The following is a 24,938-nucleotide window of genomic DNA, read 5'->3' as shown; positions in this document are numbered from 1 at the left end:
AGACGCAAAGTCTAGCCAACCTTGACCGTGGTGATCATAACTGACCCTCTTTCATGAAAAGCACTTCTTAACCCCTGGGTTGGGGCAATGACAGCTAACCCTTGTTTGTGACAGCAAATTTATGGTCTTGATAAAGGTGGTAATGAATAAGTGAACCCACCGAAACGCGTCGACGCATTCTTTGGTATAATTCAAGTCTCCAACACCAAAATTGATATGCTAATGTAATAGCAATACAATATCGGTGTCCCCACAGCGGAGCCAGAATATACGAATTGTATTCAACTATTGAATGTTGTACTTGTTCTGTCTTTTGAATTGTGCAGGCCGCAATTGTATGTACTCTTTGTCAAAATATTTTTTAATTGTGTTTTAGAAGTAGGGATCTAGATCATCTAAACCCTTCACTGTGTTTTTAATTTTTTTTCATAATAAATGTATTTTTAAGTATTTCCTTGCTTTTGTTGTATGTATTTGTGACATTGTAAGGTTGGTATTACAATCTGTACTGAGTTCGTCCCCAGGGGAATCCTCCCTTTCTTCAATGTAGAAATAATGCAATGCGCAACTACCCATTTCCTTCGTTCTGCAGAAATAATGCAATGTGTAATACACTAATCAGGTAGTTGTTTATGTAGGAATAATGCAATGCGTAATCGCTAATCAGGTAGTTTGTTATGCAGAAACAATGCAATGAGTCATACCACAATCAGGTAGTTTATGCAGAAATAATGCCATGTATAATACACTAATCAGGTAGTTTGTTATGCAGAAATGACGCAATGTGTAATATGACAATCAGGTACTCCGTTATGCAGAAATAAAGTAACCCGTAATACACTCCAGCACCGATCACAGTCCCTTAGGCGGTCTCTCCACCACTCTGAGGCTGACTAGTAGTAAGCCTCTGTCAACAGTTGCCTCCAACACGGGTATGGTATGACACAAAGTGCAGCTCCACACTCCAGCCCTGGTACTGCCACTTCCTTGTCAAATATGGGCGGCGATGTGAGCCGAAGCAGAGGCTTGTGCTGCCGGAATGAGAGAGAGGCCGATAGTGTCTCCCTCCGAGCCTGCACCCCGCCCCAGGTGTCGACACACGTTACCTGGGGGTGCGACTTCACTCTCCTGTCCTCTTCCAGCGACTTGGGCCTGCGATGCAATCTGTGTGAATTGGCAACGGTGGGCTCGGGCCGGCGGCTCAGCTCCTTCGGGGCTGCCGGTCCGGGCTGCTACTGCTACGAAGATCTCAGGCTACCACAGGGCACATACACACAGCGTCGCTGAAATTACCTTGAGCTTTCGGTGCACGATCACCGGCACTCCTCACTAAGGTCTCAGGCTGCACAAAGAACACGCACACAGTGTCGCTGAGACTCACTTTAACTCTGGGTGCATGATAACAAGGCAATCGTCACGAAGGTCTCAAGCAGCACAAAGCACGCACACACAGTGTCGCTGAGACTCACTTGGATTCCGGTGAACACGATAACATGACAAGCCTCACGAAGGGTTCAGGCTGCAAAAAGCACACACACACGTCCCTAAGCCTCGCTTGGACTCCAGGTGCCCACGATCACAGTGTACTCCTTACGTGCGTCTCAGGCTGCAAAAAGCACATGCACATAGCGTCGCTGAGACTCTTCTGGAAACCTTTGTGTTTCTGTGGTCCGCAACAGGGAGCCAGATCACCTCGGGCCCTTGGGGATAAGTTACTTCAGGGCACAGCACAGCAAAGACCTTTCAAGCAGGAGGACACAGCACACAGCAAAGTCCCTTTAGCCTCTCCTTGGTTAAAACAGCAAACTGCAGGCCAGTCCCAGAACACACAGCAAGGGTCAGTCCCTTCCTTCAGTTTCTTCAGTTGTTTCTTCCTTGGCAAAGGTTCCTCTTGACCGCGAAGTAGCTCCAGTCTTGTTCAATATTGATCAAGCCCTTCTCCAAAGTTCGGGGGCTTCAGCTCTCATAGTTATACCCCTCAATGGTTTAGAAGTCTTTGTGTTGAAGGGGGCACTGACCCCTGTTCAAACCAGTTCTGGGTGCCTCCCTGCCAGTGACACCTTCTTCCTTTGATTAGTGGGGGTCTGGATTCTCAGTCACTCAGCAGAAGATTGGACAATTGTTTTATGGCAGCAGCCCAGGCCTCCTCACCTCTAGGGGCTACTCCTCCCCCTACACACCAGATGCAGGTCAGCCTGTTGCTGTCTCACCTCCTCCCTGGGTCAAGACATTCCCCAAATCCTATCGCTTTCAAATCCAGTCAATCCACAACCAGGCAGAGACACACAGAAATGTTAGAGCACAAAAACCCAGCCACTTCTAAAAGAGTGGCTTCTAAACACACAGTGCAAAAACCACCTTCATAAATAGATGTTTTATTGCATTGTGAGTTCAGGCATACTAAACTTCACCTCTCCATCTTAAGCCTTTGGAAAGATAGGCTGGAAAACATACTACACAGCCTCCCCATTCTGTCCTATTGGCAAGATGACCTCTCCACAGTGAAAAACGAAATGGAGATTATTTCATTGTCAGGACATGGTACACACCTTAGTACATGTCCTACCTTTCACATGCACTGCACCCTGCCCAGGGGGTGCCCTGGACCTACCATAGGGTTATCTGATGTGCATAGAAAGGGAAGGGTAAGGTCCGGCAAGTGGGTGCACTTGTCAGAACAACATGGCAGTTTAACAAACTGTGCGCTGGCACTGCAATGGCAGGCCTGACTTCCCTCTTTAAGGCTACTGGTGTGGGTTGCACTAGTAGTACTGCAGGCCCACAGTAGCATGTGCATTAGCAGCCCTGGCGCACATAGTGCACTTTACTAGGGACTTTACTAGTAAGGCAAACATACCAATCATGGACAACCGACTACCATTATACTGTATACGGGGAGCACTTGCCCTTTGACACTGATCAGCAGTGGCAAAGTACCCAAAGCATCTACGTTGGCAACACCATGTCAGAAAAGAGGTCTAGGGGGAAAGCAAAAACTTTAGTTAATTTTAGACAAAAAGAGCGAAGTCCTTCAGCACCTAAGCCCATAAGCAGAGTAGAAGCGGTTCCGCTGGGGTTCTTCTACAGGCGCAATCCTTCTCTTTGTTTCCAGAATATTCCCAGGGCTCATTATTACCATGGAGTTTCTAGTCAAAATTTCCCCTTACCACTCCACACAGATTTGCTCTCTTGGTCACATGTGAGGCTGTGGCTTGACAAGTAATTGACTGTAAGTATACTCACGAACCTCTGTGGGGTAATTCTATAAAGGGTCCTTTAGTAAATAGTACACCTGACCTCAATTCAGACACTGCTGCTGCCCTTAGGCTCTGTCTGACAAGGAAAGTACGAATCCATTGGCATACATTGGCACCTAGAACATGGCTGGTTTAGGTTCTAATTTACATAAATACCAGTGGCTTGGCATTATCGCCAGCTATGACCTTATTGCCCCTCAAGAGACCTGTCTAGTAAAACCCAGTCATATTCCAGGTTTTGTTTCTTATTTTACCCCTGGCTAATCGTGCCTCTCTGGCTGGCTAAAGGGGCACTGTTAATCCTGATGTCAGTCAAATTTCCAGGGTATGCCTATAGAGTGGATCTGAATCATAGTCATTTTCAACTTATTTGGCTGTAATACTGGTTAACGAAAATGTGAATTCTTAATGTGTAGAACAGTTCTTTTGTTGTTAATAATTGGGTCATCATTAACACTCTGAGAAGTGAGGTCAAGGGTACCTTAACAGGGGCGAGGGTTTGTCCTTCTATTAGCTGGCTGGGTGATTTCAATACTCAGTGCTACAAGTTAGGCAACACAGTGACATCTCTGGCGAACCTATGATGCATTTAGCACATAATCCTTAAGGGGAGATCCTCAATGAACTAATTCTGAAATGCTGTTTTCCCAACTGAAAAATACATGAAGGGAAGATACTGGGTAATGGATAATGAATTAACAATGTCAAATACCCTATCCCCAAACCTTTCTAGTCGCTTTTTAGAATTTAAGACTTGGCCAGCGTTTGAGAAATATTTAGACCAAATGGAAAAGCCACAAGATCGCAAATTATATTTTCGATTTAGGGCCGGCACCCTCCCTACTAAGTTGTTTACTGAGAAATGGGAGGGGTTAGTTAACGATAGGTGTCCTAGGTGCGAAGGCCAACAAGAAACCATTAGCCATATCTTGTTCGTGTGCCCGGAATATATTTTACCTCGTTGCAAGTGGATTAAACCCATTTGTCGACTTATGGGTATTCAAAGGTATGCTGAGGCCCTGAGAATTTTATGCACACATCCCAACCCACCCATAGCGCTAGCTGTGGCGAAGTTCTTGCAGTGGGCTTGGGCAATCCGTTATAAGCTGATGTTGTCTCTTTCCTGAGAATAAGTTGATTAATTCAATGAAATAGCATAAACGAAATCATGGCACTGTAATTTTGGATTTTGAATATCTCCTTTTATGTTTTATAACCTTTTTAATTCCTTGTATTCGAGAGTTGAAGTAGATGTTTAATCTTGTTTTATCTATTTATGTATTATATTAGATGGTATTATCTTTCATTGTATAATTAATGAATGTTTCTTTTTTTAAAATGTGCTTTGATGACTCAACTGTCGAATAAAGTATGAAATTGAATGGGAAGTTCTGACTGCTGTTTGCCTTTGATGCTACTGTTGCCCACCCTCTTCTGAATCCAACTTTCATTGGCAGAGATTGTCACAGTATTATCGGTTTCATTTTGTTTAGCAGGAATTTGTTAGGTACATTATAGGGTATGAGGTCAAGGCAAATGCTCTAATTGACCATAATCCCTTAGCCGTGTACCTTTTAGGTTTTAATTACCTCAGGTATGACTGCAAGACATTATCCCCAATTGACATCACTAAAAATAAAGGTGTCCTCCAAAATTGGACCAGCGTTAATAAAGGCACAGTTGTTTACCAACTTAGTGATGAAAAATAGGGATACAGTGTCCTCGTGTTTGGATCCAAGTAGGATACCGTCTGTTATTGAATCCTCCTTTGAGAAACTCTGTAATACGGTCTAGGAACGGCTTACTATTCAGGTTGTTATTGCCCCTAAAAAACAGCTAGGTGTTTTGACCCAAATTGTGCCGAAGCTCAATCAGCCCTTCTTTAAGCAGGTTATTTGGTACCTTGTGATGACAAGCTCATACAGTCAAGTAGCAGGGCATACAAGTTGACCTTGGAAGCAAGAAAGAACGAGATCAGGGCCGAGGTCTTTGAATCATTACTAGCTGCCTGCAATAGTAGGGACTCTCAGATCTTTTGGAACATGGTTAATGCCCCTTTTTAAAAGATTTTCCTGTAGCTGAGAATGCCCGGGTTTTTAGTCACACTAGTTGGATAGAGCATTTTAAAGAAGTCCATAGTACTGGTCACCAAAGCTTCCCATCTGAGTGTACTGCGATAGGCGATTTGGTCGCATTAAAGGAAGGACTGGCCATACAGCTGTATGAACTCAGGACGACTATTAGTCGATGCTCCACTGGTAAGGCATTGGGCCCTGACCAGTTCCCAGCTGACCTTTTTAAAGGTAATATTTACTTCTGGGCCCCTACCTTAAAAATGTTCCTGAGCTGTGTCTCCATGACTTGACCCTAAAATTCTGTAATCATAGCTATTTTTAAGAAAGGGGCTAGAGGGGGTCCAAAGTGCTATTGGCCAATTCCCCTGTTTATTTCCAAATGAAAAATCATGGGTAGAATCATCTTAGAGCATTTGGAGGGCTGGGCCCTAGACAATAACATCTTGTCAGATTTGGAGTTTGGCTTCAGGACAAGTTTGAGCACTGTGGAACAGTTCCCTAGCCTCCAGTTAATTATTATTAAATATTCCCTGGCCAAGCAAGAACAGTCCTCCTTGATTTTATGGATTTAAAGACCGCTTTCGACCACATGAATCATGCTAAACTGTAGAGCATTATGTCAGCAATGGGTATGGAGCCTGCTGTGAAGTCACAGCCTCTGTTAGGTACAGCCCTGCGAGGGAAATTACTGATAGATTTCTGCTGTGTTTTAGCGCCTTTCTTATTCTCACTTTAAACCAATATCTTGAACACCAAGGGCCTCGCACGGTCGGCAGCTTTCCGACTGAAATTGTAGGTTTAAACTCCTACCACTGTATTACTATGATGGCTGGGGAATCTGACTCATTTCCGACAGGCTCAAGTAGCCCGTCAGGCAGTCGTAAAGGCTTCATAATCCCTTAAAAATGGTGGGATTGTGATGGCATTTTCCGATAGGAGTGCCCTGTCGGCCTTTTCGATCATGGAACTGCTGTCATAGTGTCTTTGAGGGCCCCAAGCAGGGCCCCCTTCTCCCCTGGCCCTTTGCATTTGGCCCTGGGGGGCACCATCACATCTCTGCACCGTGTGGTAGGCACCATGAGGTTTTCGATTATTTTCAGAGCCATTTCTGGCTTGGGGGTAACCTGCCAGAAGAAGGGGCCTGCCACACAGTGTAGGGATGGTTAAAAACGTACATCTTTCAATGGGAACTAGTGCTGCAGGCAGTTTTGACCTGCCACACAAGCTCCCATGGAAAAATGTGCGGTTGCATCCTAACTGCGGTGTCAGAACCTTCGACCTGAGGTCAGTCAGTTCCCCATCAGCAGCAATTTCGGTCGGAGTCAACTCTGACTGACATCGTAGTCAGAGCCTAAGTAGTTAATGTAAATGCTGACATGCCACAAATCGAAACCCGTGTGATTCCTATACTCCTCTATGTGGACAATGCAATTTCAATTGCTGCGACCAAACTCGGCTTGCAGAAACATTTGGACAGCTATGTGCAGTTTGTGGATGAGCTGAAACTGACTGTAAATCACGTCAAAATCCACATAATGCCGTCTGGCACAAGATCTGATAAATTTGAAACCTTTTTAATAAATGCCACAAAACTAGAGCCAGTCTTATCTTATCTCTATCTGGGCATACTTTTCGACTAGCAATATCCCTCAATTCAGTCAGGCACTGTTACTGCAGCTACGTTTTCTCGCTCTATGGAGGGTTTGTTCAGGTTTACAAAAAAACTAGGCACTAAAACCCCAAACGAGTTTTTGACTGTATATAAAGCTAAATGATTGTAAGTGGCTGCTTATGACTCTGGAGTCTCTGCCTTTATTATGTTTACGATCTCATTAGAATTTGCCCCCTTTTATTATAGCTGGAAATCTGGGTTTAGCGTGAAGCCCGTTTTAGTTGCAGCATGAACAGGGATTGCATGAACCTTGATAAGGTTAGTCATGTCCCCTAGCTAAGATTGAAAACATGAGTAACACATTAGGATTCCCTGCTTTCTATAATTACCCTGAGGTACTCCTGCTAGCAACCCACCAGATAATCAAAGAACTTTTTTGGAAGTTGACAATACACTCCAGAGTCTGCATTGAAGCAGCTAAAAATGATATTTGCTTGTTTTGTCCCTCGGATACTAGACCAGTTATTGAATCCTATCTCATATGGGTTTGCAGTAGTGATCAGTGGACCCTGCTAACTCGGCTGAGATTCAGCACACTGCATTATCTGGTGGATTTCCCTGACCCTGTTTGGTAGCCTACGGCTCTTGCCCTGTGTCCATGTGACAATTTATCTGCACAATCAACTTTGCACCAAAAATTGTTTTGCAAATATTACTGCCATTTTAGGAAAAGGTTTTTGATTCCGCTTTTTAAGGAGGTTAATATTTTTTACCATAAGGCAGCTATGTTTTATTTGCAATCCCTGCCTTATATAAGTGCTTGTTTTTCTATTGTAGTTACATTCAAGGGGCCCGATTCACAGAAAGAACTTAAGACTCAATCCTAAACTTACTACTATTTTGGTATTCACAGAATGCACTTAATACTTTTGGCATTCACAGAATGAACTTACTACTTTTGGTATTCACAGAAGTTAGGATTTTGTCTTAAGTTTGCCTTAGATTGGCCTTAAGTATGTCTTAAGTCTGTCTTAAGTTTGTCTTAAGACAAATTTAAGACAAAATCCTAACTTCTGTGAATACCAAAAGTAGTAAGTTCATTCTGTGAATGCCAAAAGTAGTAAGTGCATACTGTGAATACCAAAATAGTAGGTTTAGGATTGAGTCTTAAGTTCATTCTGTGAATAGGGCCCAATGTGTTTTTAGGTTCAGGAAATCTGGCTCCTAAAGCAACTTTTATGCTATATTTTGTGCTTAACATGGAATTGCTTATATGCTGAGCTATGTGATGAATTCATGTTCTCTCTCCTTTTGAAGCACTTGATACTTTGTGTATTTGGGATCTTGTTTTTATATCTGGCATGTGTATCTCCAATAATAAATTTTATCAATGTATTTTATTTGACTTGTATTGCTTTTAGCTGAATAAAGTGTATTTTGAACTTGACCTTTGACAGAAAAATGCTGCTAGTTAAAAAATTGATTTTAGTGTCATGTTTGTCCCTTTGATAGTTTCTTGAGCATTAAGACTAATTACATTCTCCGCTCCTATATTCAAATTCCTGATGCGAGTGGGTTCTACTTTGAGTGTTTAATAGCTCTTAAAATTACCCCATTTTGCCCAAATGGGTGGTTTGATAATTTTATCCCAGCTCTAATACTAGATATGGTCCTAACCAAATAGTTTTGGTTTTAATGGCTAACTGTGCTCCCAGCTTTGCCAGTGTTGTCCCACAACCCAACTTCACTTGACAATATGATATCCACGACCTGCCACGTGAAGTGTTATAGTGTTTGTACATTTTTTATTAATGTTTTTTTAAAATATGAACTGCACAGGTTATTTTGTCAGTATGTTAGCCATTTCCTTGATAAGGAGAAACAACACTAGTTGTTTCTGTGTATCAGTAAGACACATTTGGGTTTGAGAAGTACCGATAGCATTGCCCTGTTGAATAATTGCTGTGGTTCATTTTCTATCTTTAGCCTCATTAACACATCCTGTTCTTCCTGCCCTAAAAATACATTTCATTACATGTTTTTAGTTCTGGCGCCAGCCAAGACCTTTAGATTTTACTAAATGTATATGTGTAACATACTTACTGAAAGGGACTTTCAGTCACTTCTCATCATCCATTGGCATTTTGCTTCAGCCCACTACAACATGCAGCATGGGGCAGAGGGTCAGCCTACTAAAGGCACTGATTAAGTTCGCCTTGAGTGACTGCATTGTGCTCGCTCACAATTAGCACATCCACAGACAAGGTAGTCTCTTCAGTGCCAGTATTTTTTTGTTATTAATTTATAATTACTCTAGTTCTGGCTTTGTGCTTAGAGCCTGGTGTGATAGCAGGATGATTCCTGGCACAGGGCACATTCCATCTTTATCAGCTCCTGTCTCCTCCGAATGCTGTTGTAAAGTCCTTTTGGAGCAACCTTTGTTTATCAGGCTAATTGCATTCATTTGAAACTATTCTGTATTAAGTTATCCTCTCTTTGCTGTGTATGAAGTACACAAACTGAAGCCATCAATATTTTACAATATGAATTCATAAGTGCACAAGTCTTCAGAACACGTTTATTCTGGACTCAGTTTCACAAATTTCTTTCAGCCTCTCATTCTTTCTTACCTGCTTTATTTCTCAAAGTCAAGAGGCTGTCGGAGTGATTGGCTTTTTTTTAGCTCTTTGTTAGCCAAGACATTTTTATGATATTAAAATTATGTTGTAAAACATATTTTTTATAGGGGTTTTCAGCCGCTCGTCATCCATTTGTCTGTGGTTGTGTCATTCCCCTTTTCTTCCACCCACTTGAACATGCATCAAGGGCTAACTTCACTATGATTTACGACATGCTGCCCTTTCTTAAGGAGCACATCCCCACACCAAGTAGTTTCCTATTCAGTACCAGGGAGTACTATAGAAATGTGTGCTTTTTTATACCCAAAAATATTTTTGCCTTCACCCAATTTTTTCGTTTTATTTTGATGAAGGCCTGGCAGCTTTCTGAACAATGAAGTTTTGCAAAACGCTTGACAAAACAAAACAAGATTTTCCAAAAGGCTGGCGGACAGTGCCAGACCTATTGGTTTTGTTAAAGCTTGGTTATTCTTTTTCTAGGGCTCACTTATTTCCCCTTACAACCATGAATTCTCACTTTGTGACGTCCCCCGGCTTACTTCAGTGCCATATCAAATGTACGTAGAACAATTTAGGACATAAAGACACTTTTTTCTCTATTATGTTTTCTTGATTTGTATAGTACAGTTCAGTGTTGAAGTCTAGAAATATAATTACACTCTTAGTTGCTTCGTTTGTGTAGTCTCATCGTCAGGAAAACATCCTTTTCAGTTGTTCAGCTTGTCTAATTGTGTTTGTAGTATTCAAATGTAATCAATGCCCTAATGTTTCTGCTTTTTTTGTGTAATCTTCTAAGAAGCTTTTTACTAACATAGGCAGAGGACCAACATGGTCTACACAGTGCTCTATTCACTTTGATTTCCTGCTGCGACTAATAGTTTTTATTTGTATCTTAAATGTAAATTTGGCCCTTACAGAGCCCATTCCCCTAGCATGGACAGCTCGATATTGGGTCCAATTTAATCGGCCTATTTTTAACCAGAGCAATGTAAGTGATCATGTTACTCACCTTACTAGACTATTTTCTAAGATTACGCAAAATAACCTGCTGTTTGCCTTAGATAATAACAGCCAACTCTTTCAGATTTTATTGAATCTGACATGAAAGGATATGACAATGGGTTGGGTACTTATGTGAAAAAACGATGTCATGTCGGGCGCCTGGCACAAATAGGATCTCTGGTCCTTACTTTAGTGATGCCCTTAAACAAGAGAAAAAAGAGGCTGAAAAAGGGCATGGAGAAAAAATAGTGTAGAGACTAAAGTACTGTATAAAAATGCGCTGAAGAAATATGCAACTTTGATAACCTCAACTAAAAGAGTGAACTATGAAGGAAAGATAGAAAGGGCAGGTAATAAAGCCAAACAGATGTTTAAGGTTGTGAAATATTGTTCAGATTCAGTGGCATGCCACCAAAGTAAGGTCTCATCTGCCATGTGGTTGTGAACAACTGGCTAGTTTTTTCACACCAAAATAGCGTTCTTATAACTCAGACCATGGAAGCTGATTGTTAGAAATGGGGGTCTCTAGTTGACAGAGGTAGATACCTTTGTCCATATAGGGACCCTTGCTTCTAGTAAGGGTAAGGAGAATACACTCCTAAAATAACCCCAGCTCACCTTCTGGGTAGCTTGGCACGAGTAGACAGGCTTATCTCAGAGGCAGTGTGTAAAGCATTTGTGAACACATACACTAATACAGTGAAAACACTACAAATGGACACCACAACAGTTTAGAAAAAAAGTACTCTTTATCTAAAGCAAAACAAGACCAAACGAACAAAATCCACAATACAGTATTAAAAATAAGGCTTTCAAATGGTAGAAACAGTTCAGTCCAATGCAAGGTGTAAATGCAACACTTTTCTCAAAAGTACCTTAGATGCGTCATGCCAAACAAACAAAATGGGCTGGAGGGAAGGTGATGCGTCGGTTCTTTACACTGAGGGAAGGTGATGCCTCGGTTCCTTGCTTCAGGGGAGGTGATCGTTGATTCTTTACTGCAGCGCAGGGGAGGTGAGTCGTCCGTTCCTTACCGAAGTGGAGGTGATGCGTCTGTTTCTTACTGTAAGGGTGCATTAAAAAAGGTTAGATAATCCAAGTAACACTTTTATTCAGGCTGGTTATCTACCTCATTAAAAGCGTAAAGAGTGGCAGCTTCCTTGACATGAGGATTCAGTTGAAGCTTTGCTCATCTCGTGGGGTCAACATGTTTCTTGCCTTATGGTTATTAAAATCCGTGGCAATTCTTCAGAACCTAATATGTGAATATTGAATCTATCTACACTCAGTGTTGCGGCTCATAGCTAACTACCACAGACAATCACTGCATCAAGTTTCTTCAGTAATGGTGTTCGATGACCTAAAGAGAAGGATATGAAAGTATGTTTATGTTTTCCTGTATGTTGTTGTAAACATCCATGTTGTGGTCACATAGTGTTCACATCCACACCCCTAATGTTCTCCTTTCCATACGTTAAGAGAGAAAGTGTAACGGTGAACTAGGCACATAAAAGCAGTAGATAAAGTATAAGTGAAATTGGGGGCATGACTTTCAACCCCAGGTGCATATTAAAAACATATAGTTAGACACTACCCTACTATACATAAGAAGACTGGCCTATCCCTAGCAAAGGCAATGATTGTGAGAAATAATCGTTAAAAAGAATCGCTAGAAATAGCAGGCAAACATACAGGGTGATGAGTGCTGGGCTGTTACTATCAGCGTGGTATGGCACATAAATGATGGAGAAAATATGCAGTCTGTCTCATTAAAAGCTCACCTCCCACTCTCAGGAATGTTGCCTCTGCCGGTGCAGCAAATCAATCAGACACCTTGGAGTATGGTGTCCTGAAAAATAAAATGAAATGCAAGAAGGTGGACAGGTCATGAGCTAGTGGGGCAGAGGTATGCGGAAAACCACTGTGTTAAAAATCTGTCCACTCTTATTCGCAAGCGGGTAGTCATTAAGCAACCAACCCGACTCTCCCGTGCCAAAACCCACCAGCTTAAGAAGGTCGTATCCTGACATTGTGCGTGTATGTGGCCGCTCCCAACCTGTGGAAGCCAATGGTCGACCATGTGGCCACACCGTACAATGCCCGGTCTACCCCTCAAACTGCACCATGCGGGTCCGTGGGAGGGGGCGTGCAGGTCAGGTAACAGCGCATGAGTGTAGATAGATTCAATATTAGGTCCTGAAGAATTGCCACAGATTTTAATAACCATAAGGCAAGAAACATGTTGACCCCACGAGATTAGCATAGCTTCAACTGAACCCTCACTTCAGGGAAGCTGCCACTCGTTACGCTTTTAAAGAGGTGGATAACCAGCCTGAATAAAAGTGTTATTTGGATTATCTAACCTTTTTTAATGCACCCACTGCACTTCACTGTATCTACACACCCCCACTTCATCAAACGGCTAAGGAACAAAAGATCTCTGACAAAGAGCCCCTTCGAGGGTGCCCGTTGGATATTGCAGCGCCGACCCAACGAGGAGCAGGGCCAGATGATCCCTCTACCTCCTATGGCTCCTTTACCACCACCATCTCCTTGATGGTAGTTGGTCCTCTAATCTTAATTAACTAGGCACCACTGCAAGAGAAACATCATCCCACTAGCTTTATAGAGAGTGTCCATACCGAGCCGAAACTAGTTCTGTCCTCACTAGTGCAGACCCATTCAGGTGAAAGGAAATCTACTCCCACTACTCTAAATGCAGCCCAGGTCTATTCAGCCCAGCCCTGACTCATCAGACATCTGGAGCTGCTGCTCCTCTCCAGCCCCTGTCATCAAAAAGCCAGACTTGCAATACACAAATCTAGCAGAGGCACACTGCATGGTTAGGCAAGAAAAGTCCTACTTTCTAAAAGTGGTATTTTCAAACACAGAATGTAAAAATAACCCATACTAAAAGATGTACTTTGACATTCTGAGTTCAGGCACACTAAACTTTATTTTTCTACATTGTTCCCAGGGCCAGTTATGTTGATAAGATATTATAAAAAAAAACTCCTGATTCTGTCCTATGGGAACAGGTAGCCTTGCAATAGTAAAAAAAGAAATTGGCAGTATTTCACTATCGGGACATGCCACACACATCAGGGCATGTCCTACCTTTCACTTACAACACACCGTGCCCACAGGGGTACCTTTGGCCTACCTTAGGGGTGACTAATATTCAGAAAAGAGAAGGGTTAGGGACTGGCAAGTGTGTGCACTCAGCCTGAGGTTTTTGCATAATTTGATGGATTTTGAAATAAAGAGATACTTCTTCACCAATGAATTGACCAGTCTTCATTATTGAACAATACACACCTGGTAGTGCACTGCTCCATTTTCTGGAAGTATCTAAATTCTGCCTAGCAGTATGCATCTCCCAATGGCAGGCGCAGGAGCAGTTTGTGCACACCCACTTTCATCACATCAACAAGAAATACAAAGGGAACACAGCAAAGAGGTGCAGCCTCTGGGGTCCGCAGTTGGTTCTTTGTCGTTGCTCAGCATTTTGTACATGTTGAGGTTATTGGATATTAAAACTTTTTGATCCCTCTCCTTTTTGGTTGTCTCAGATATTTAAGCCATTGTTTGTACAGCTACATAGGGATATCATGCTTCAAATATATGACTTTATGGTCGCTAGCTTCAATCACTTTTGCAAACACTCTGAGAACTCCAGAAGGGTTCATGATCTTCACTTCATTTTACTAACAACTTCGTGGTATGAAACTTAGTTTCAAGTTCCAGTCATTACTTCTTCACATTATACCTCATTCAAAGTCTTATCTGAAAGATCAGATATATCATGGTCAATATGGTGGTTATGGCAAATACTAACCATGCTAAATCTATCCTAAATGCAAGCAACCCATGGTACGTTCCTTTCTTGCCTCTTTCCTTCCTTATTATGTATGGTTTTATTCTCCCATCATTCTCCCTCCACTCACACTCCCTTTGCTTGTGTAATTTCCCCACCTAGTCTTCGTGTCTGCACCCTCTTCTTGCCCCATCTCTATACCCTTTCCACAGTGGCTGTTCATGTATTTGTTTCTTCTGATACAAGTCTCTGTCTTGATGTCTCTTACAACGCACCACCAAATTCAGTGCCCCTTCCCTAGTCCGCCCTTTGTGAAGCATTACAGAAGTAGAATAATTGTATTTTATTTTATTTAGAAAGTTTTATATAGCGCGAACATGACCACCGAGGGTATCGGAGCGCTTTATAGTTTATGCATCAAGAAGGGTACAAGCAAACAAAACAGAATCAACAAAGTGAAAAATTCACAGTAGTATAATGTCAGACATTCTCGTTAGCCAGGCACCTGGGCCACAAACCAGCAGCTATGGGCCCAGAATCAAATGGAGAAGCCAGACTGGGGCAAAAATGTCTTCATTAGGAGCCCTTTGACTTCTTTTTTGAAGAGGACCGTGGAAGGGTTCACCCTGACTTCGGGGGGAAGGGAGTTCCAGATCCTCGGGCCATACCTGAGAAGGCTCCATAGTAGGTCCTTTTTTCTTGAATTTATGTAGTTTGAGCAATAGGGTACTGTCGCTTGTGGAGACTCTCGAACCACATGAGAGCTCCAGCTTCTGAGCAAGGTAAAGCGGGGTCTTGAAGTGGACGGCTTTGTGTGCCATACAAGCAATTTTTAACTGTATCCGAGCTTCATATGGGAGACAATCATTAAGTAGTGGTCTTTCTTATTAATGGAATTGCTTGCCAAAATGCTGGACTTTGGTGTTTACTAAACTGTTACTCATCAGTAGTGGTGCTTGGACACAAAGGCAGACCTATAATAGTTTGGTGAGGTAGTCGGGGTGGCCAAGTGAACGAAGACTGTATCAATGAGGATCAATAAGATGAGAAGGAGACCTGGTTCTACAGCAGGAGCAAATAGGAAGCATGCTAGGGATAGAGAAGTGAAAGGGGCGCACTGCTGATAATAGAAGACTTCTCACCATGATAGATACAACTGGAGCTTCTATCACTAATTAACAGTTTAGCAAATATAAGTTTACATTTACTGTAAGTGCCACCAGAAGTTCACTTATAAATACACTGAAAATAATTGCTTCTATGACTCATCTTTTTGGTACATCACTGGTCGCACACCCTCCCATTACAAGAGATAATCTACTCAGCCACATTCTTTGTCTACAGCTACTTCGCATAATGAACAATCTTTGTTTCGTTGATTTACATTACTGTCTCCAATGTGTGAATTTCTTGAAAATGTGTAATAGTCATTTTGTTTGATTAGATTATTCCTGTAAGGCAGCTGCCCAAAATGACTACAAACGAATGTAAATTTATTGATGCAGCTTACTCCTCTTGCAGTCTTAGAACGGGTTCTTTCTATGTCTTCCAAATTTTATTTAATTGCAACATGTATTACGTAAACTAAATGTGTTTGTCTTTTTAACCAGCACAGATTGTTTGTGCTTGAAGAATCTTCTGTAAAGCTATTTTAGAGATCTGCTTTATGGTTCTGTGGTTTTTGGTATGATAGACAGACGGTTCAGGTGTAGTTTATTCAAATGAAGTCAGCGAGATCTAAAATAACAGTTTTGATTAAAGAGGAGAGGTTTAAACAGTAGTTTAAGTAATGTGATATAATTTTGAAATATCCAGTATGTGTGCCTAAAATATCTTTTGGAAGAATGTGTTTAGGGTGTGACTGCTGCTTTAAATGGAGGAATAGCAATCGTTAAACGTGAGTTCAGCTAATTTAAAGTGCTGGGAAAGATTAAAAATGTTTAAGCAAAGCAGTATTAAAGTGGGTGGAAAATAGCTTTTGAAGTTTAGACTGCCCACGTCCTTCAAACTCTACAGAATAAATGTTGATTACTTGCCAAATTGTTTTAAGAAGAAAAAAGGCTTCTTTATTATCCTTTGCTCCACAAAAAATGCAGGCTTGAAAGTTTGACAACAATCCAAGTCTAATGATTACAGTGGAAAATGGTAAGAGGCGATGTGAAAAGAGGTGTTTAGTTTGAGTAATTCAGGTTTTGTCTCTGCCAAAAAATGAAGACGAGCTCCCTTTTTTTCTTGTTTTCGTGAAGAGATGTTGAAGCAACACAATCTACCGAGCAGTGGTGAGGGGAGAGAACATGAACTTAAATGGGAAACAGATGAAACAGGACTGGAATTTAACAGGGAACAAAATAAGTTTTTACCTATGGTTTTAAAGACAGAAGAAGAGCACTGCCTTTTGACTTCAGGGTATTTTCTTATTTTTAAAGAAACTAACCATTGTGTTCAGTGGCACTCTGCATTCTACTTAGTTATTTTTGTTATCATTAGGTAAGCCATACAACAGTTATAGTTTTTAAAATCCTGTCCCTTTTCCCCCAGTGGAGTGCTTTGAAATACCTACTAGATGGAAAGTATGGGGGGATTAGAAAATTAAAATGTAAGTACATCACAAAAAGTAGCGAAATATAAATTGTGCATTTATACATCTCTGCCGCAAAGTTGTTTTAGAAGAAGTTAGTGGTGTGATTTGTAATGTATTTGTAGACATCATTCATTTAATTTAATTTAATCAAATCTTGTCTCAGTAATTTTTAACGATGGACACAAACGATGGATCAGCTCCTAACAAATTCTAAAGTACAAAATCATATCTGAAGTGATGGAAAGGATGCAACATGATGCTAATTATTGGCCATGCCTTATAGAAGTCGCTTTGAGAAAATCTGGAAAAACAAAGATTTTTTTTTTTTTTAAATAACAATTCACAATGAAGTTCTGTGACTATGTCAAGTGATGAGACAGCAGAGCAAATGTTTCTATACCCATGCAAACCCTTGAGGTCCTGCCATAATACAATCATGTATGGGAATGGGGTGATATATGCCAATGTGGCAAGTCACCCTCCTATCAACTCAACTCACAAGTAGACTACACAATGCTATACCATCGAGTATAGGTGCTCTGCATAAAGAAGTTGTGTTTAGGCCCTGCAGAAAAGTACTGCATTACTTTTCAGAGGTGAGTACTTCTAGTGCAGCTCAATTCTGTTGCTGCATAAAACTTATGTGTAATGTATTTAAAATTTGAGATTTTGGGGCATGTGTTGTATATTGTAGCGATGCTGGTCAATTTTGTATTGCTTACGATCTATTATGTAGTGATTTCGGAACTTTTGTTGTGACAATTGCCTCGATGGCCAGTGCAAAACCCATATTGGCTGCGACCGATCAGTACAAAAGAGACAGTTTGTAGCAGTTGTTCAATACTAAGGTCGGTTCAAAGTTGGTTCAAAATTCTCCACCTCAACTGCCAAATTCCCCAGCACTGGTGCAATTTGCATGATAAGGCGCGTAATGATTCATAAAGTACAATGTGTACATATGTGTTATGTAGGTAAATGATTTGGAATGAAAAACTAAGAACATGAACCACCGTAATAAGAAGACCTGCTCTATTTTCCTGGTATGAATTCCTTCTGATATGGTGGCACCTAACTAAATGTGTATTGTGCTCATGCGTAGGCTAAAAATCTTTCACAGTCATATGTTCAATCTGCTTTATTGAACCATCTTTCAATTCATTTTTCTTTTTGGGGAAATAAAGACATGAATTTAACCCTATATGTACCAGTAGCAAAGCAGCAATTGAATTATAATTTGCAGACATAATGTATTATTTTGAATGCATTTATCAGACTATATTTGCACTTATTTTCAAAGAGCTGAAACATATGCGGATTGCAAAATGCAAACGGCTAATCAGTATGATTTGATATTTTGGTCACTTTGCACAATCATGTCCCATAGTATTACGCCCATGTACCTAGTGGCTTACATCTGAATTAGATGACCTTTGAATGTGTTCCCTCGGTGCATATGAGGATATGTCTGATAGCCCAACTGCAAGGCGTTTAATAAATGCATTGCAAATGTTTGCATTAAGTAGACATTACTGAGGTTATCCCTGTGTGGAGTTATTTCTAGACGACATTTAAGATAATAGCAAGTAGAGACTTAGCAAGGTAGGATCAATGTAGAGCACAACTGTACCTTTTGTTTGTGTTTTCTCAGAACTTGATCATTTTGTGTTAGATGTCTATATTGAGTTGATTTAGCAATGCCCTTCATAATAGTTTCTTATTGCAAATTTAATAAGACCAGTTAGAGGATTCTGCCTAAAAAATTTTACAACTTTTTGTAGATAAAAAATATTTGGTTGTGATCAATTCCTATTTTTTTCAAATGAGAATTTGGTCACAGAGAGATTTTTGGTAGTTTTTTTTATAATGTTTAGTGGCTTACAACATACATAAATATACAAAACAATGTCTGCGTCTGTTACATATTGATACATCAATTCTATATATTCACTTACACATCAGCTGCTTTTTCATGTGCCGACTGTGCGGCAGATGTCTCGTGTGTGTGCATGTTTTAAGTGCATTATTCATTGTCTCTGAATTCTACCTACTGTGCAAAATGCCTCCTCATTTTATTCCAGCGATTTAATTACTGCTGCTCAAATTAACGCAGTCTAGTGCAGCTCGCGATGTTTAGTGCTGACGCTTTCTAGCACTGTTCATATTTCTCTTATGAATATATGAACAGTATTTAAAAATCTCGGCACACCAGAGACTTCCTGCTCCGCAGGGGTGGCAGTCTGCAATGACACAGCTTCGAGCATTTTTCACAGACAAGAGGCAAAACGCTGCCGCCTGAAGGGGAAGTATGATTTCCAACAGCTTGAAGTGAGCTCATTTGTGGCTGCCTCTTCATTTTCTCTTGTTATTTTGGGATAAAATAATCTCATATACTGTTGCCAAGAGAGGTCAAGCGTTCTTGTTTGCCGGTTGATTTGCAGCACTGAAAAAATGTTGCGTTGGTTTTATTAAGGTTGCTATTTACAATCATTTTACAGCCACAAGTGCTTAATATGACAAGCTCCCCAAATTTGCAAACTGATAGTAAGATCCTGTACGGTAATTCCACTCAGTACAGCCATTGGGTGGCAAGCGAGGTCTGAGAGTGGTTTCCATTGGCAATGGGTATAAAATGGCTTCCTGCTATAATACTACATGAGTATGCTATTTTTTTAACCTGATGGTGGTACGCCAAGACCATGGCATTGGTAGGAATTAAAAACAATGCAAGCCGGTTAGCCTGACATTGATGTCACTGGCCGTGGTGATACTGGGTAAAAGTTGACTGAAAAGGCTGTGGATGGAGGAGGTTGACCAGACTACATAAAATAGGTGTTTTCAAAAGATATGTGTCACTCAACAACATGAAAGCAGTAGTTGGTTGCAATAGCATAGGTTGGTAGCTGCCTCTCCTGAGTCCATGTGGCATCCACCATGTGATGTGCTTGTTGCATGCATTTTGTTACGACTTGCTTGCTGGAGAACTTTTGTCTCTGTTTCAGCAATGGTACACCAGCTCGATGAATGTCGTGTGCACCTGGCTGACGGATCGGATGGACCTGCAGCTACACATCTATCAATTAAAAACCCTCATTAGGGTAGTTAAGGTAATACTTCTTTCTTCACAGTTTACATATGCTGTCTCTCAAATATATCATCATTAGAAACAATGGGTACTTATATAGTGTGTTTTTGATTGGACTGTCCACAAAAAACAGTGCTCAAGATAAACTAATAGAAGAGATTGGGTGAGAGGGAGACTGTAGTACACCACATAAGTATATTAACAAAGAGGAGGAAACTAAATATGTTTTAATGCCCGCCAAGTTGACACCCTAAGGCTTATTGTTATTGCACAACACTCATCATGCATATATTGTTCGTATATTAAGTGAAGTTTTTGCACTAGCTACCTTTTTGCTACAGATGGGTGCTCTAATAGACTATTAGTTTTAATGTTAACCGGAAAACCATAAATTCCAGAATATTAACTACCACAAAATTGTCAAATTAATTATATATAGGTAAATATAGATTTGCTATTCTTTACTCCACATTTATGTACCTTTACAAAATATATATTGCCAAAGTACGTAGATGGGGAATTAAGTATATTAAATCTCTACATATTTTTATACCCTCACCTTCACTACTTAATTGTCATCGATTTCCTGGAGTCAATATTTTGTAATTTGATAATTTTAACTTTGATATTCTGATATAAAGCCCTACAAATGTGTGTTGTGATATTGACATATCACCAGATCCAAATATATAACTTCTAAATGCTCTGTCTTTTTAGGAAAACCTTGTTCTTTTATTAAATAGCATGTTTCCATGTGAAAGAAAACGAAGCAGCATGTTGATGATTGCTGTTTTTCCCCTCCAAGCTACTTATATTTAAATCTGTTCTGTGATCATTATAGAAATGCAAATCAATATTGTTCTCGTAGTTAATTGAAGTAGTACATTTTACAATGGGTGAATACAGAGAGCTAGAAGAGATCACAAAGGCGAGATAACATACCCTAAAAGGACATTTGTATCCCTGTGTGCGCGTGTCTTGGGCTAATGATAATTATTTCAGTGTGAAATCACAGGGCTTTGCGTGATACGCAGTAGGGAGCTAAACAAGTTTGTGATCATTTAAACTTATAATTTGGTGCTTTTATAATACTTTTAAAATGTGTATACTAGATTATAGAAACAGCAAGTACACTACCTAGGAAATGTAATACATGTTATTCTATATATATGTTTACAGTTGCCACCAACACAGTATGTCTGAATTTGCTGTTTAATTCATTATACATTTTCTTCTGTATTTAATTTTAGAAAAGGAATTTCTTTTAATTACTGCAGTCGTAAAATGTATCAATTTTACAAAGAGAAATTCGACCGATTAATTCCACCAAAAGTTAGAGATGCTAGAACCGTGAGAACTTAGAAGGCAAAAAACAAAAAAAGATAAGGCAGATCAAACACTTGATGGCTTGAGGTTCCATTGATATTTGTGCGAAATTAAGATAACATTAATAACTGAAACAGAGGATTACCTAAAATCTAGTGTGTATGTTTTTGTGTTTGTGTATTGTGTATATAAGCACTGCTCCACAAGATTTTGATTTATTAAACTCCTGCATATATCAACTAGCTCTCATGTAATTAGATGTTAACCTGTGTGTTTGTTTATCTCATATATTCCACATTTTACCATCAAAAAGGCTGCACAATTATGATTAATATAATTTAGCTGATTTCACTTATGTAGAGAATATGTCATGGAGGTGGCTCGCGGGAGGGCGTGCGGCCTGTGTGACCCTTCTCCTGCACATCCATGATGGCAAGAGCTGTGCATCAGCAGGAGCCCTCGTAGATGCAGCTGAAGTGACCAAGAATAAGCGAATGACGTACATAAAACCAGCTCCTACCATCCCTGTAGAGTCTTCAGCAAGAATGTGAATGGCAGGGGGGGGGGGCGGAAGTCCCGTTTACCGCGCCACCTGCCCGCCAGAAGGTGCGAGGACTATGATGACACACAAGAGGTGGGAGAGGATGAGTGGTCATATTGCCATTCAGCAAGTGGATCCTGCAACCTGCACGTAGCCTACAGCAGCTATGGCTTCAGGGAACCGTGAGGGCTTAACTATGATTTCAAGATGTTTTGCTTTTTTCCAATATGGTAGAAGGAGACCTGGAAGAAGAGCATCCTTTCCTGGTTAGTTATGTGCTTTCAGCTTGATTTCTTCTTTGGAAGGTACCGTTTATACCAGTGGTGCTATCCCTTTGATATTCTTAGTACAGATGGCATTGCTGCTGGATATTGTGAAGTGGCGCAGAATAGGGGTGTAAACCCACATATGTCTAATAAAAGGAGACATTTTTTTCTTGACCGAGTTGACTCTCAGACTCGCAGAGTGGCAAGAATCCAGTGACATTAGGCATGGGTGAAGTGCTGCACCAGACGGTGTCAGGCTGTGTTCTCAGAGCAAGTCCTTTTAGGGCCACTGGCATCTCTTAAAGCCATCGAGCTAAGTGTTTAAATTTGCTAACTTTGTAATACATTGCGGCTTTCTCTATATAACACTTGACTCCCTGGGTAAGCAAGCAGTGCAGGACTTATTTTAAGAATTTAAGAACGGTGTATAGGAAGAGTCAAGGTACAGTGGAAAAAGACTTTTTCTAATCACAACAAAGTGCAGATTTTCTGGTTGTTTACAACATTTGGTAAAAAATGTATATCCTAAAATCTAGTGGGAAGTTGAGAGTTCTGCCTGGAGTACAGAGCTATATTTCACCTTCCAACTCCCCACCCCTCCCCCCCCCCCCGTGTTGGGCAGGTTGAGACAGTCTACTTAAATTGATTTAAGCACGAGCATCCAATACTTGCCTAGGAAAATGTGCTTGGCTGTAGAGCTTTTGTATCTGACATGCAACCCCCCGTCAAAGAAAGCATGAATCTCTCTCATTCTATTGCACATGTTAGTAAAGCTAGTAATGCATCCAGGCCAGTTCCTTTCCATTTCCTTATCATTAGCTGACTTAATTTTCAGTTCTCACCTACAGATGGGTAGGCAAAAGACCTATGAAGCCAATCTAAATTTAGTGTGGGCTTTGGATTTGCTCCTTGCTCATAGCACTTTATTAAGTCCCAGTTACTTTCTCTTGATTCAATGACTTTTCTCCTTATTCTTGTGTTTGACATGACCATGGAGCATTAAGGTCTCACTGTATTTTGTCTGGATAAGTTGGATCTTTCCACTAATGATGTCAGGACTTTCCTTTTTTTCTAATTTAAATATTTTTATTTCATCACCAACATTAATTATATTCACGAGGTTTTTCCATAGATGGAGGCAATAAATATACAATATAGCATAATAAAATATTGATAAGAAATGTGAAAAGCAAAGAGCATCTTATCATCATATTGGGTTAAAAAATACACCTTTATACCTACATTCATTGCTAAATTATCAGCTACGATCGAGGACCGCATATTTCCTCCTTCCATCTATAAATCGAGGCCCAGATATATTTCCCTAGTTGTTTTGCTTTTCGGCCCTTTTTTTCATACACCCCCTTTTCTAAATTGAAGATAGCTAATAGCCTCCCTAACCATTGCTGAAAAGTAGGAGTCAGAGGCTCCTGCCATTCCGATGATATACAAATTCTGACCACTACAATACCCAGAAATAGGAAATATTGATGTTCCCCCGGTATTTCATTATTACTAACCCCTAGTAGCATTAGTTCTGCAGTAAGACTTACCTTTGTTTTCAGCGATTGGTCTAGAAACATTTCTATTTCCCTTCTCAGAATTTCTAACCTGGGGCACATTGCGAACATATGTACTTGATTGGCTTCCTTACTGCTACAGCGGGGGCAGATGATCCCAACTAGCCCCCCCCCCATGGAGCTATTCTTGCCGGGGTGTAGTATAATGCTAACAACATTTTGTATTGTTGTGCTTGTAGTCCTGCCGAGCACAAAAACTTCCTTCCAAGTTCCATGGAGTCTAAAAAGCTACCATGATCTATACCTAGTAGTTTTTGTTCCCACTTTGCTCCTTGCTTTTCAAGGGAGTCTTGGCTGTACTAGGATAGTTTTGAATACATGTTCCTAATGGTACAGCCTGTGTTGCCCCTAACCACCTCCATGACCCTATTTTTATTGAATCCTTTTATCCCTCCTTTTTTCTTAGTTAAATAGTTTTGTATTTGCAGGTACTTAAAATAAACCTTTCCTATGAATTCCAAATTTAGTTTAGATATCACTAAATGGCTGAAACCCATTTGAATCCATAAGATCCCCTACCAACCAAATACCCGCATCCTCCCATCTTGCCATAATATTATCCTGAAAAATTCCTGGGTACAATGTGTTCCTAAAAAGTTGAGTGTAGAATTTCATTCTACAAAGTCCCATTTTTCTTTTAAAGGTGAACCATAACTGAAAAGCTGTTGATGAAGTTTTAAATCTGACTTTTTTTGTAATAGTTGAGTTCGCTATATTTCAGAAAGCAACCTTGGGCCTAATTTCTGAGTAGTAGTTCATAAACGTTTGGTGACCCAATTTGACTCCACCAGTCTTTTGCCTTCCCTTTCATCAACCCCCACATGTATTGTAAAGCTGCAGCCTAATATTAAAGTCTAAGATTAGGCACCCCCCTCCTCCTCTCTCTCTTGTTTTAGTGTTAACATTTTTCATGCTCTCCTAGTCTTCCCATGTGCCTAGATAAATCTATTAAACATATTCTCCAACCCCTTAAACCAATGATTTTCAAATGCCAGGCATATGGCCGTAAAGAGATATGAAAACTTGGGCAAAAAGATCATTTTAATTATATTGCATGGGCCGACAATAGAAAGATGGAGATTGTGAAGCCTGTCCAAGTCCTTTTTTTCTTTCTATATAGCTGGAGCTATGTTTACCTCTACTTTTTGATCAAGCTCTGA

At 40.5% G+C, this 24,938-nt stretch overlaps 1 protein-coding gene across 7 annotated transcripts in view; it reads left to right on the top strand.

Annotated features, from left to right (window-relative positions):
• The window catches only part of CADPS (calcium dependent secretion activator), a 1,556,059-nt gene that overhangs the window by 1,512,505 nt on the left and 18,616 nt on the right, over window positions 1-24,938 (top strand). For all 7 annotated transcript variants that reach the window (XM_086939080.1, XM_086939079.1, XM_086939076.1 and 4 more), the window contains one exon: window positions 19,983-20,087. In XM_086939080.1, coding sequence (XP_086795206.1) covers window positions 19,983-20,087 — 105 coding nt within the window. The remainder of the gene's footprint in view (window positions 1-19,982; window positions 20,088-24,938) is intronic.

Source organism: Lissotriton vulgaris, chromosome 9, assembly GCF_964263255.1.
Source record: "Lissotriton vulgaris chromosome 9, aLisVul1.2, whole genome shotgun sequence".
Classification (NCBI taxonomy): Eukaryota; Metazoa; Chordata; class Amphibia; order Caudata; family Salamandridae; genus Lissotriton; species Lissotriton vulgaris.
The sequence above is the reverse complement of the archived record's forward strand: the minus strand, read 5'-3'. Positions and strand labels throughout refer to the sequence as shown.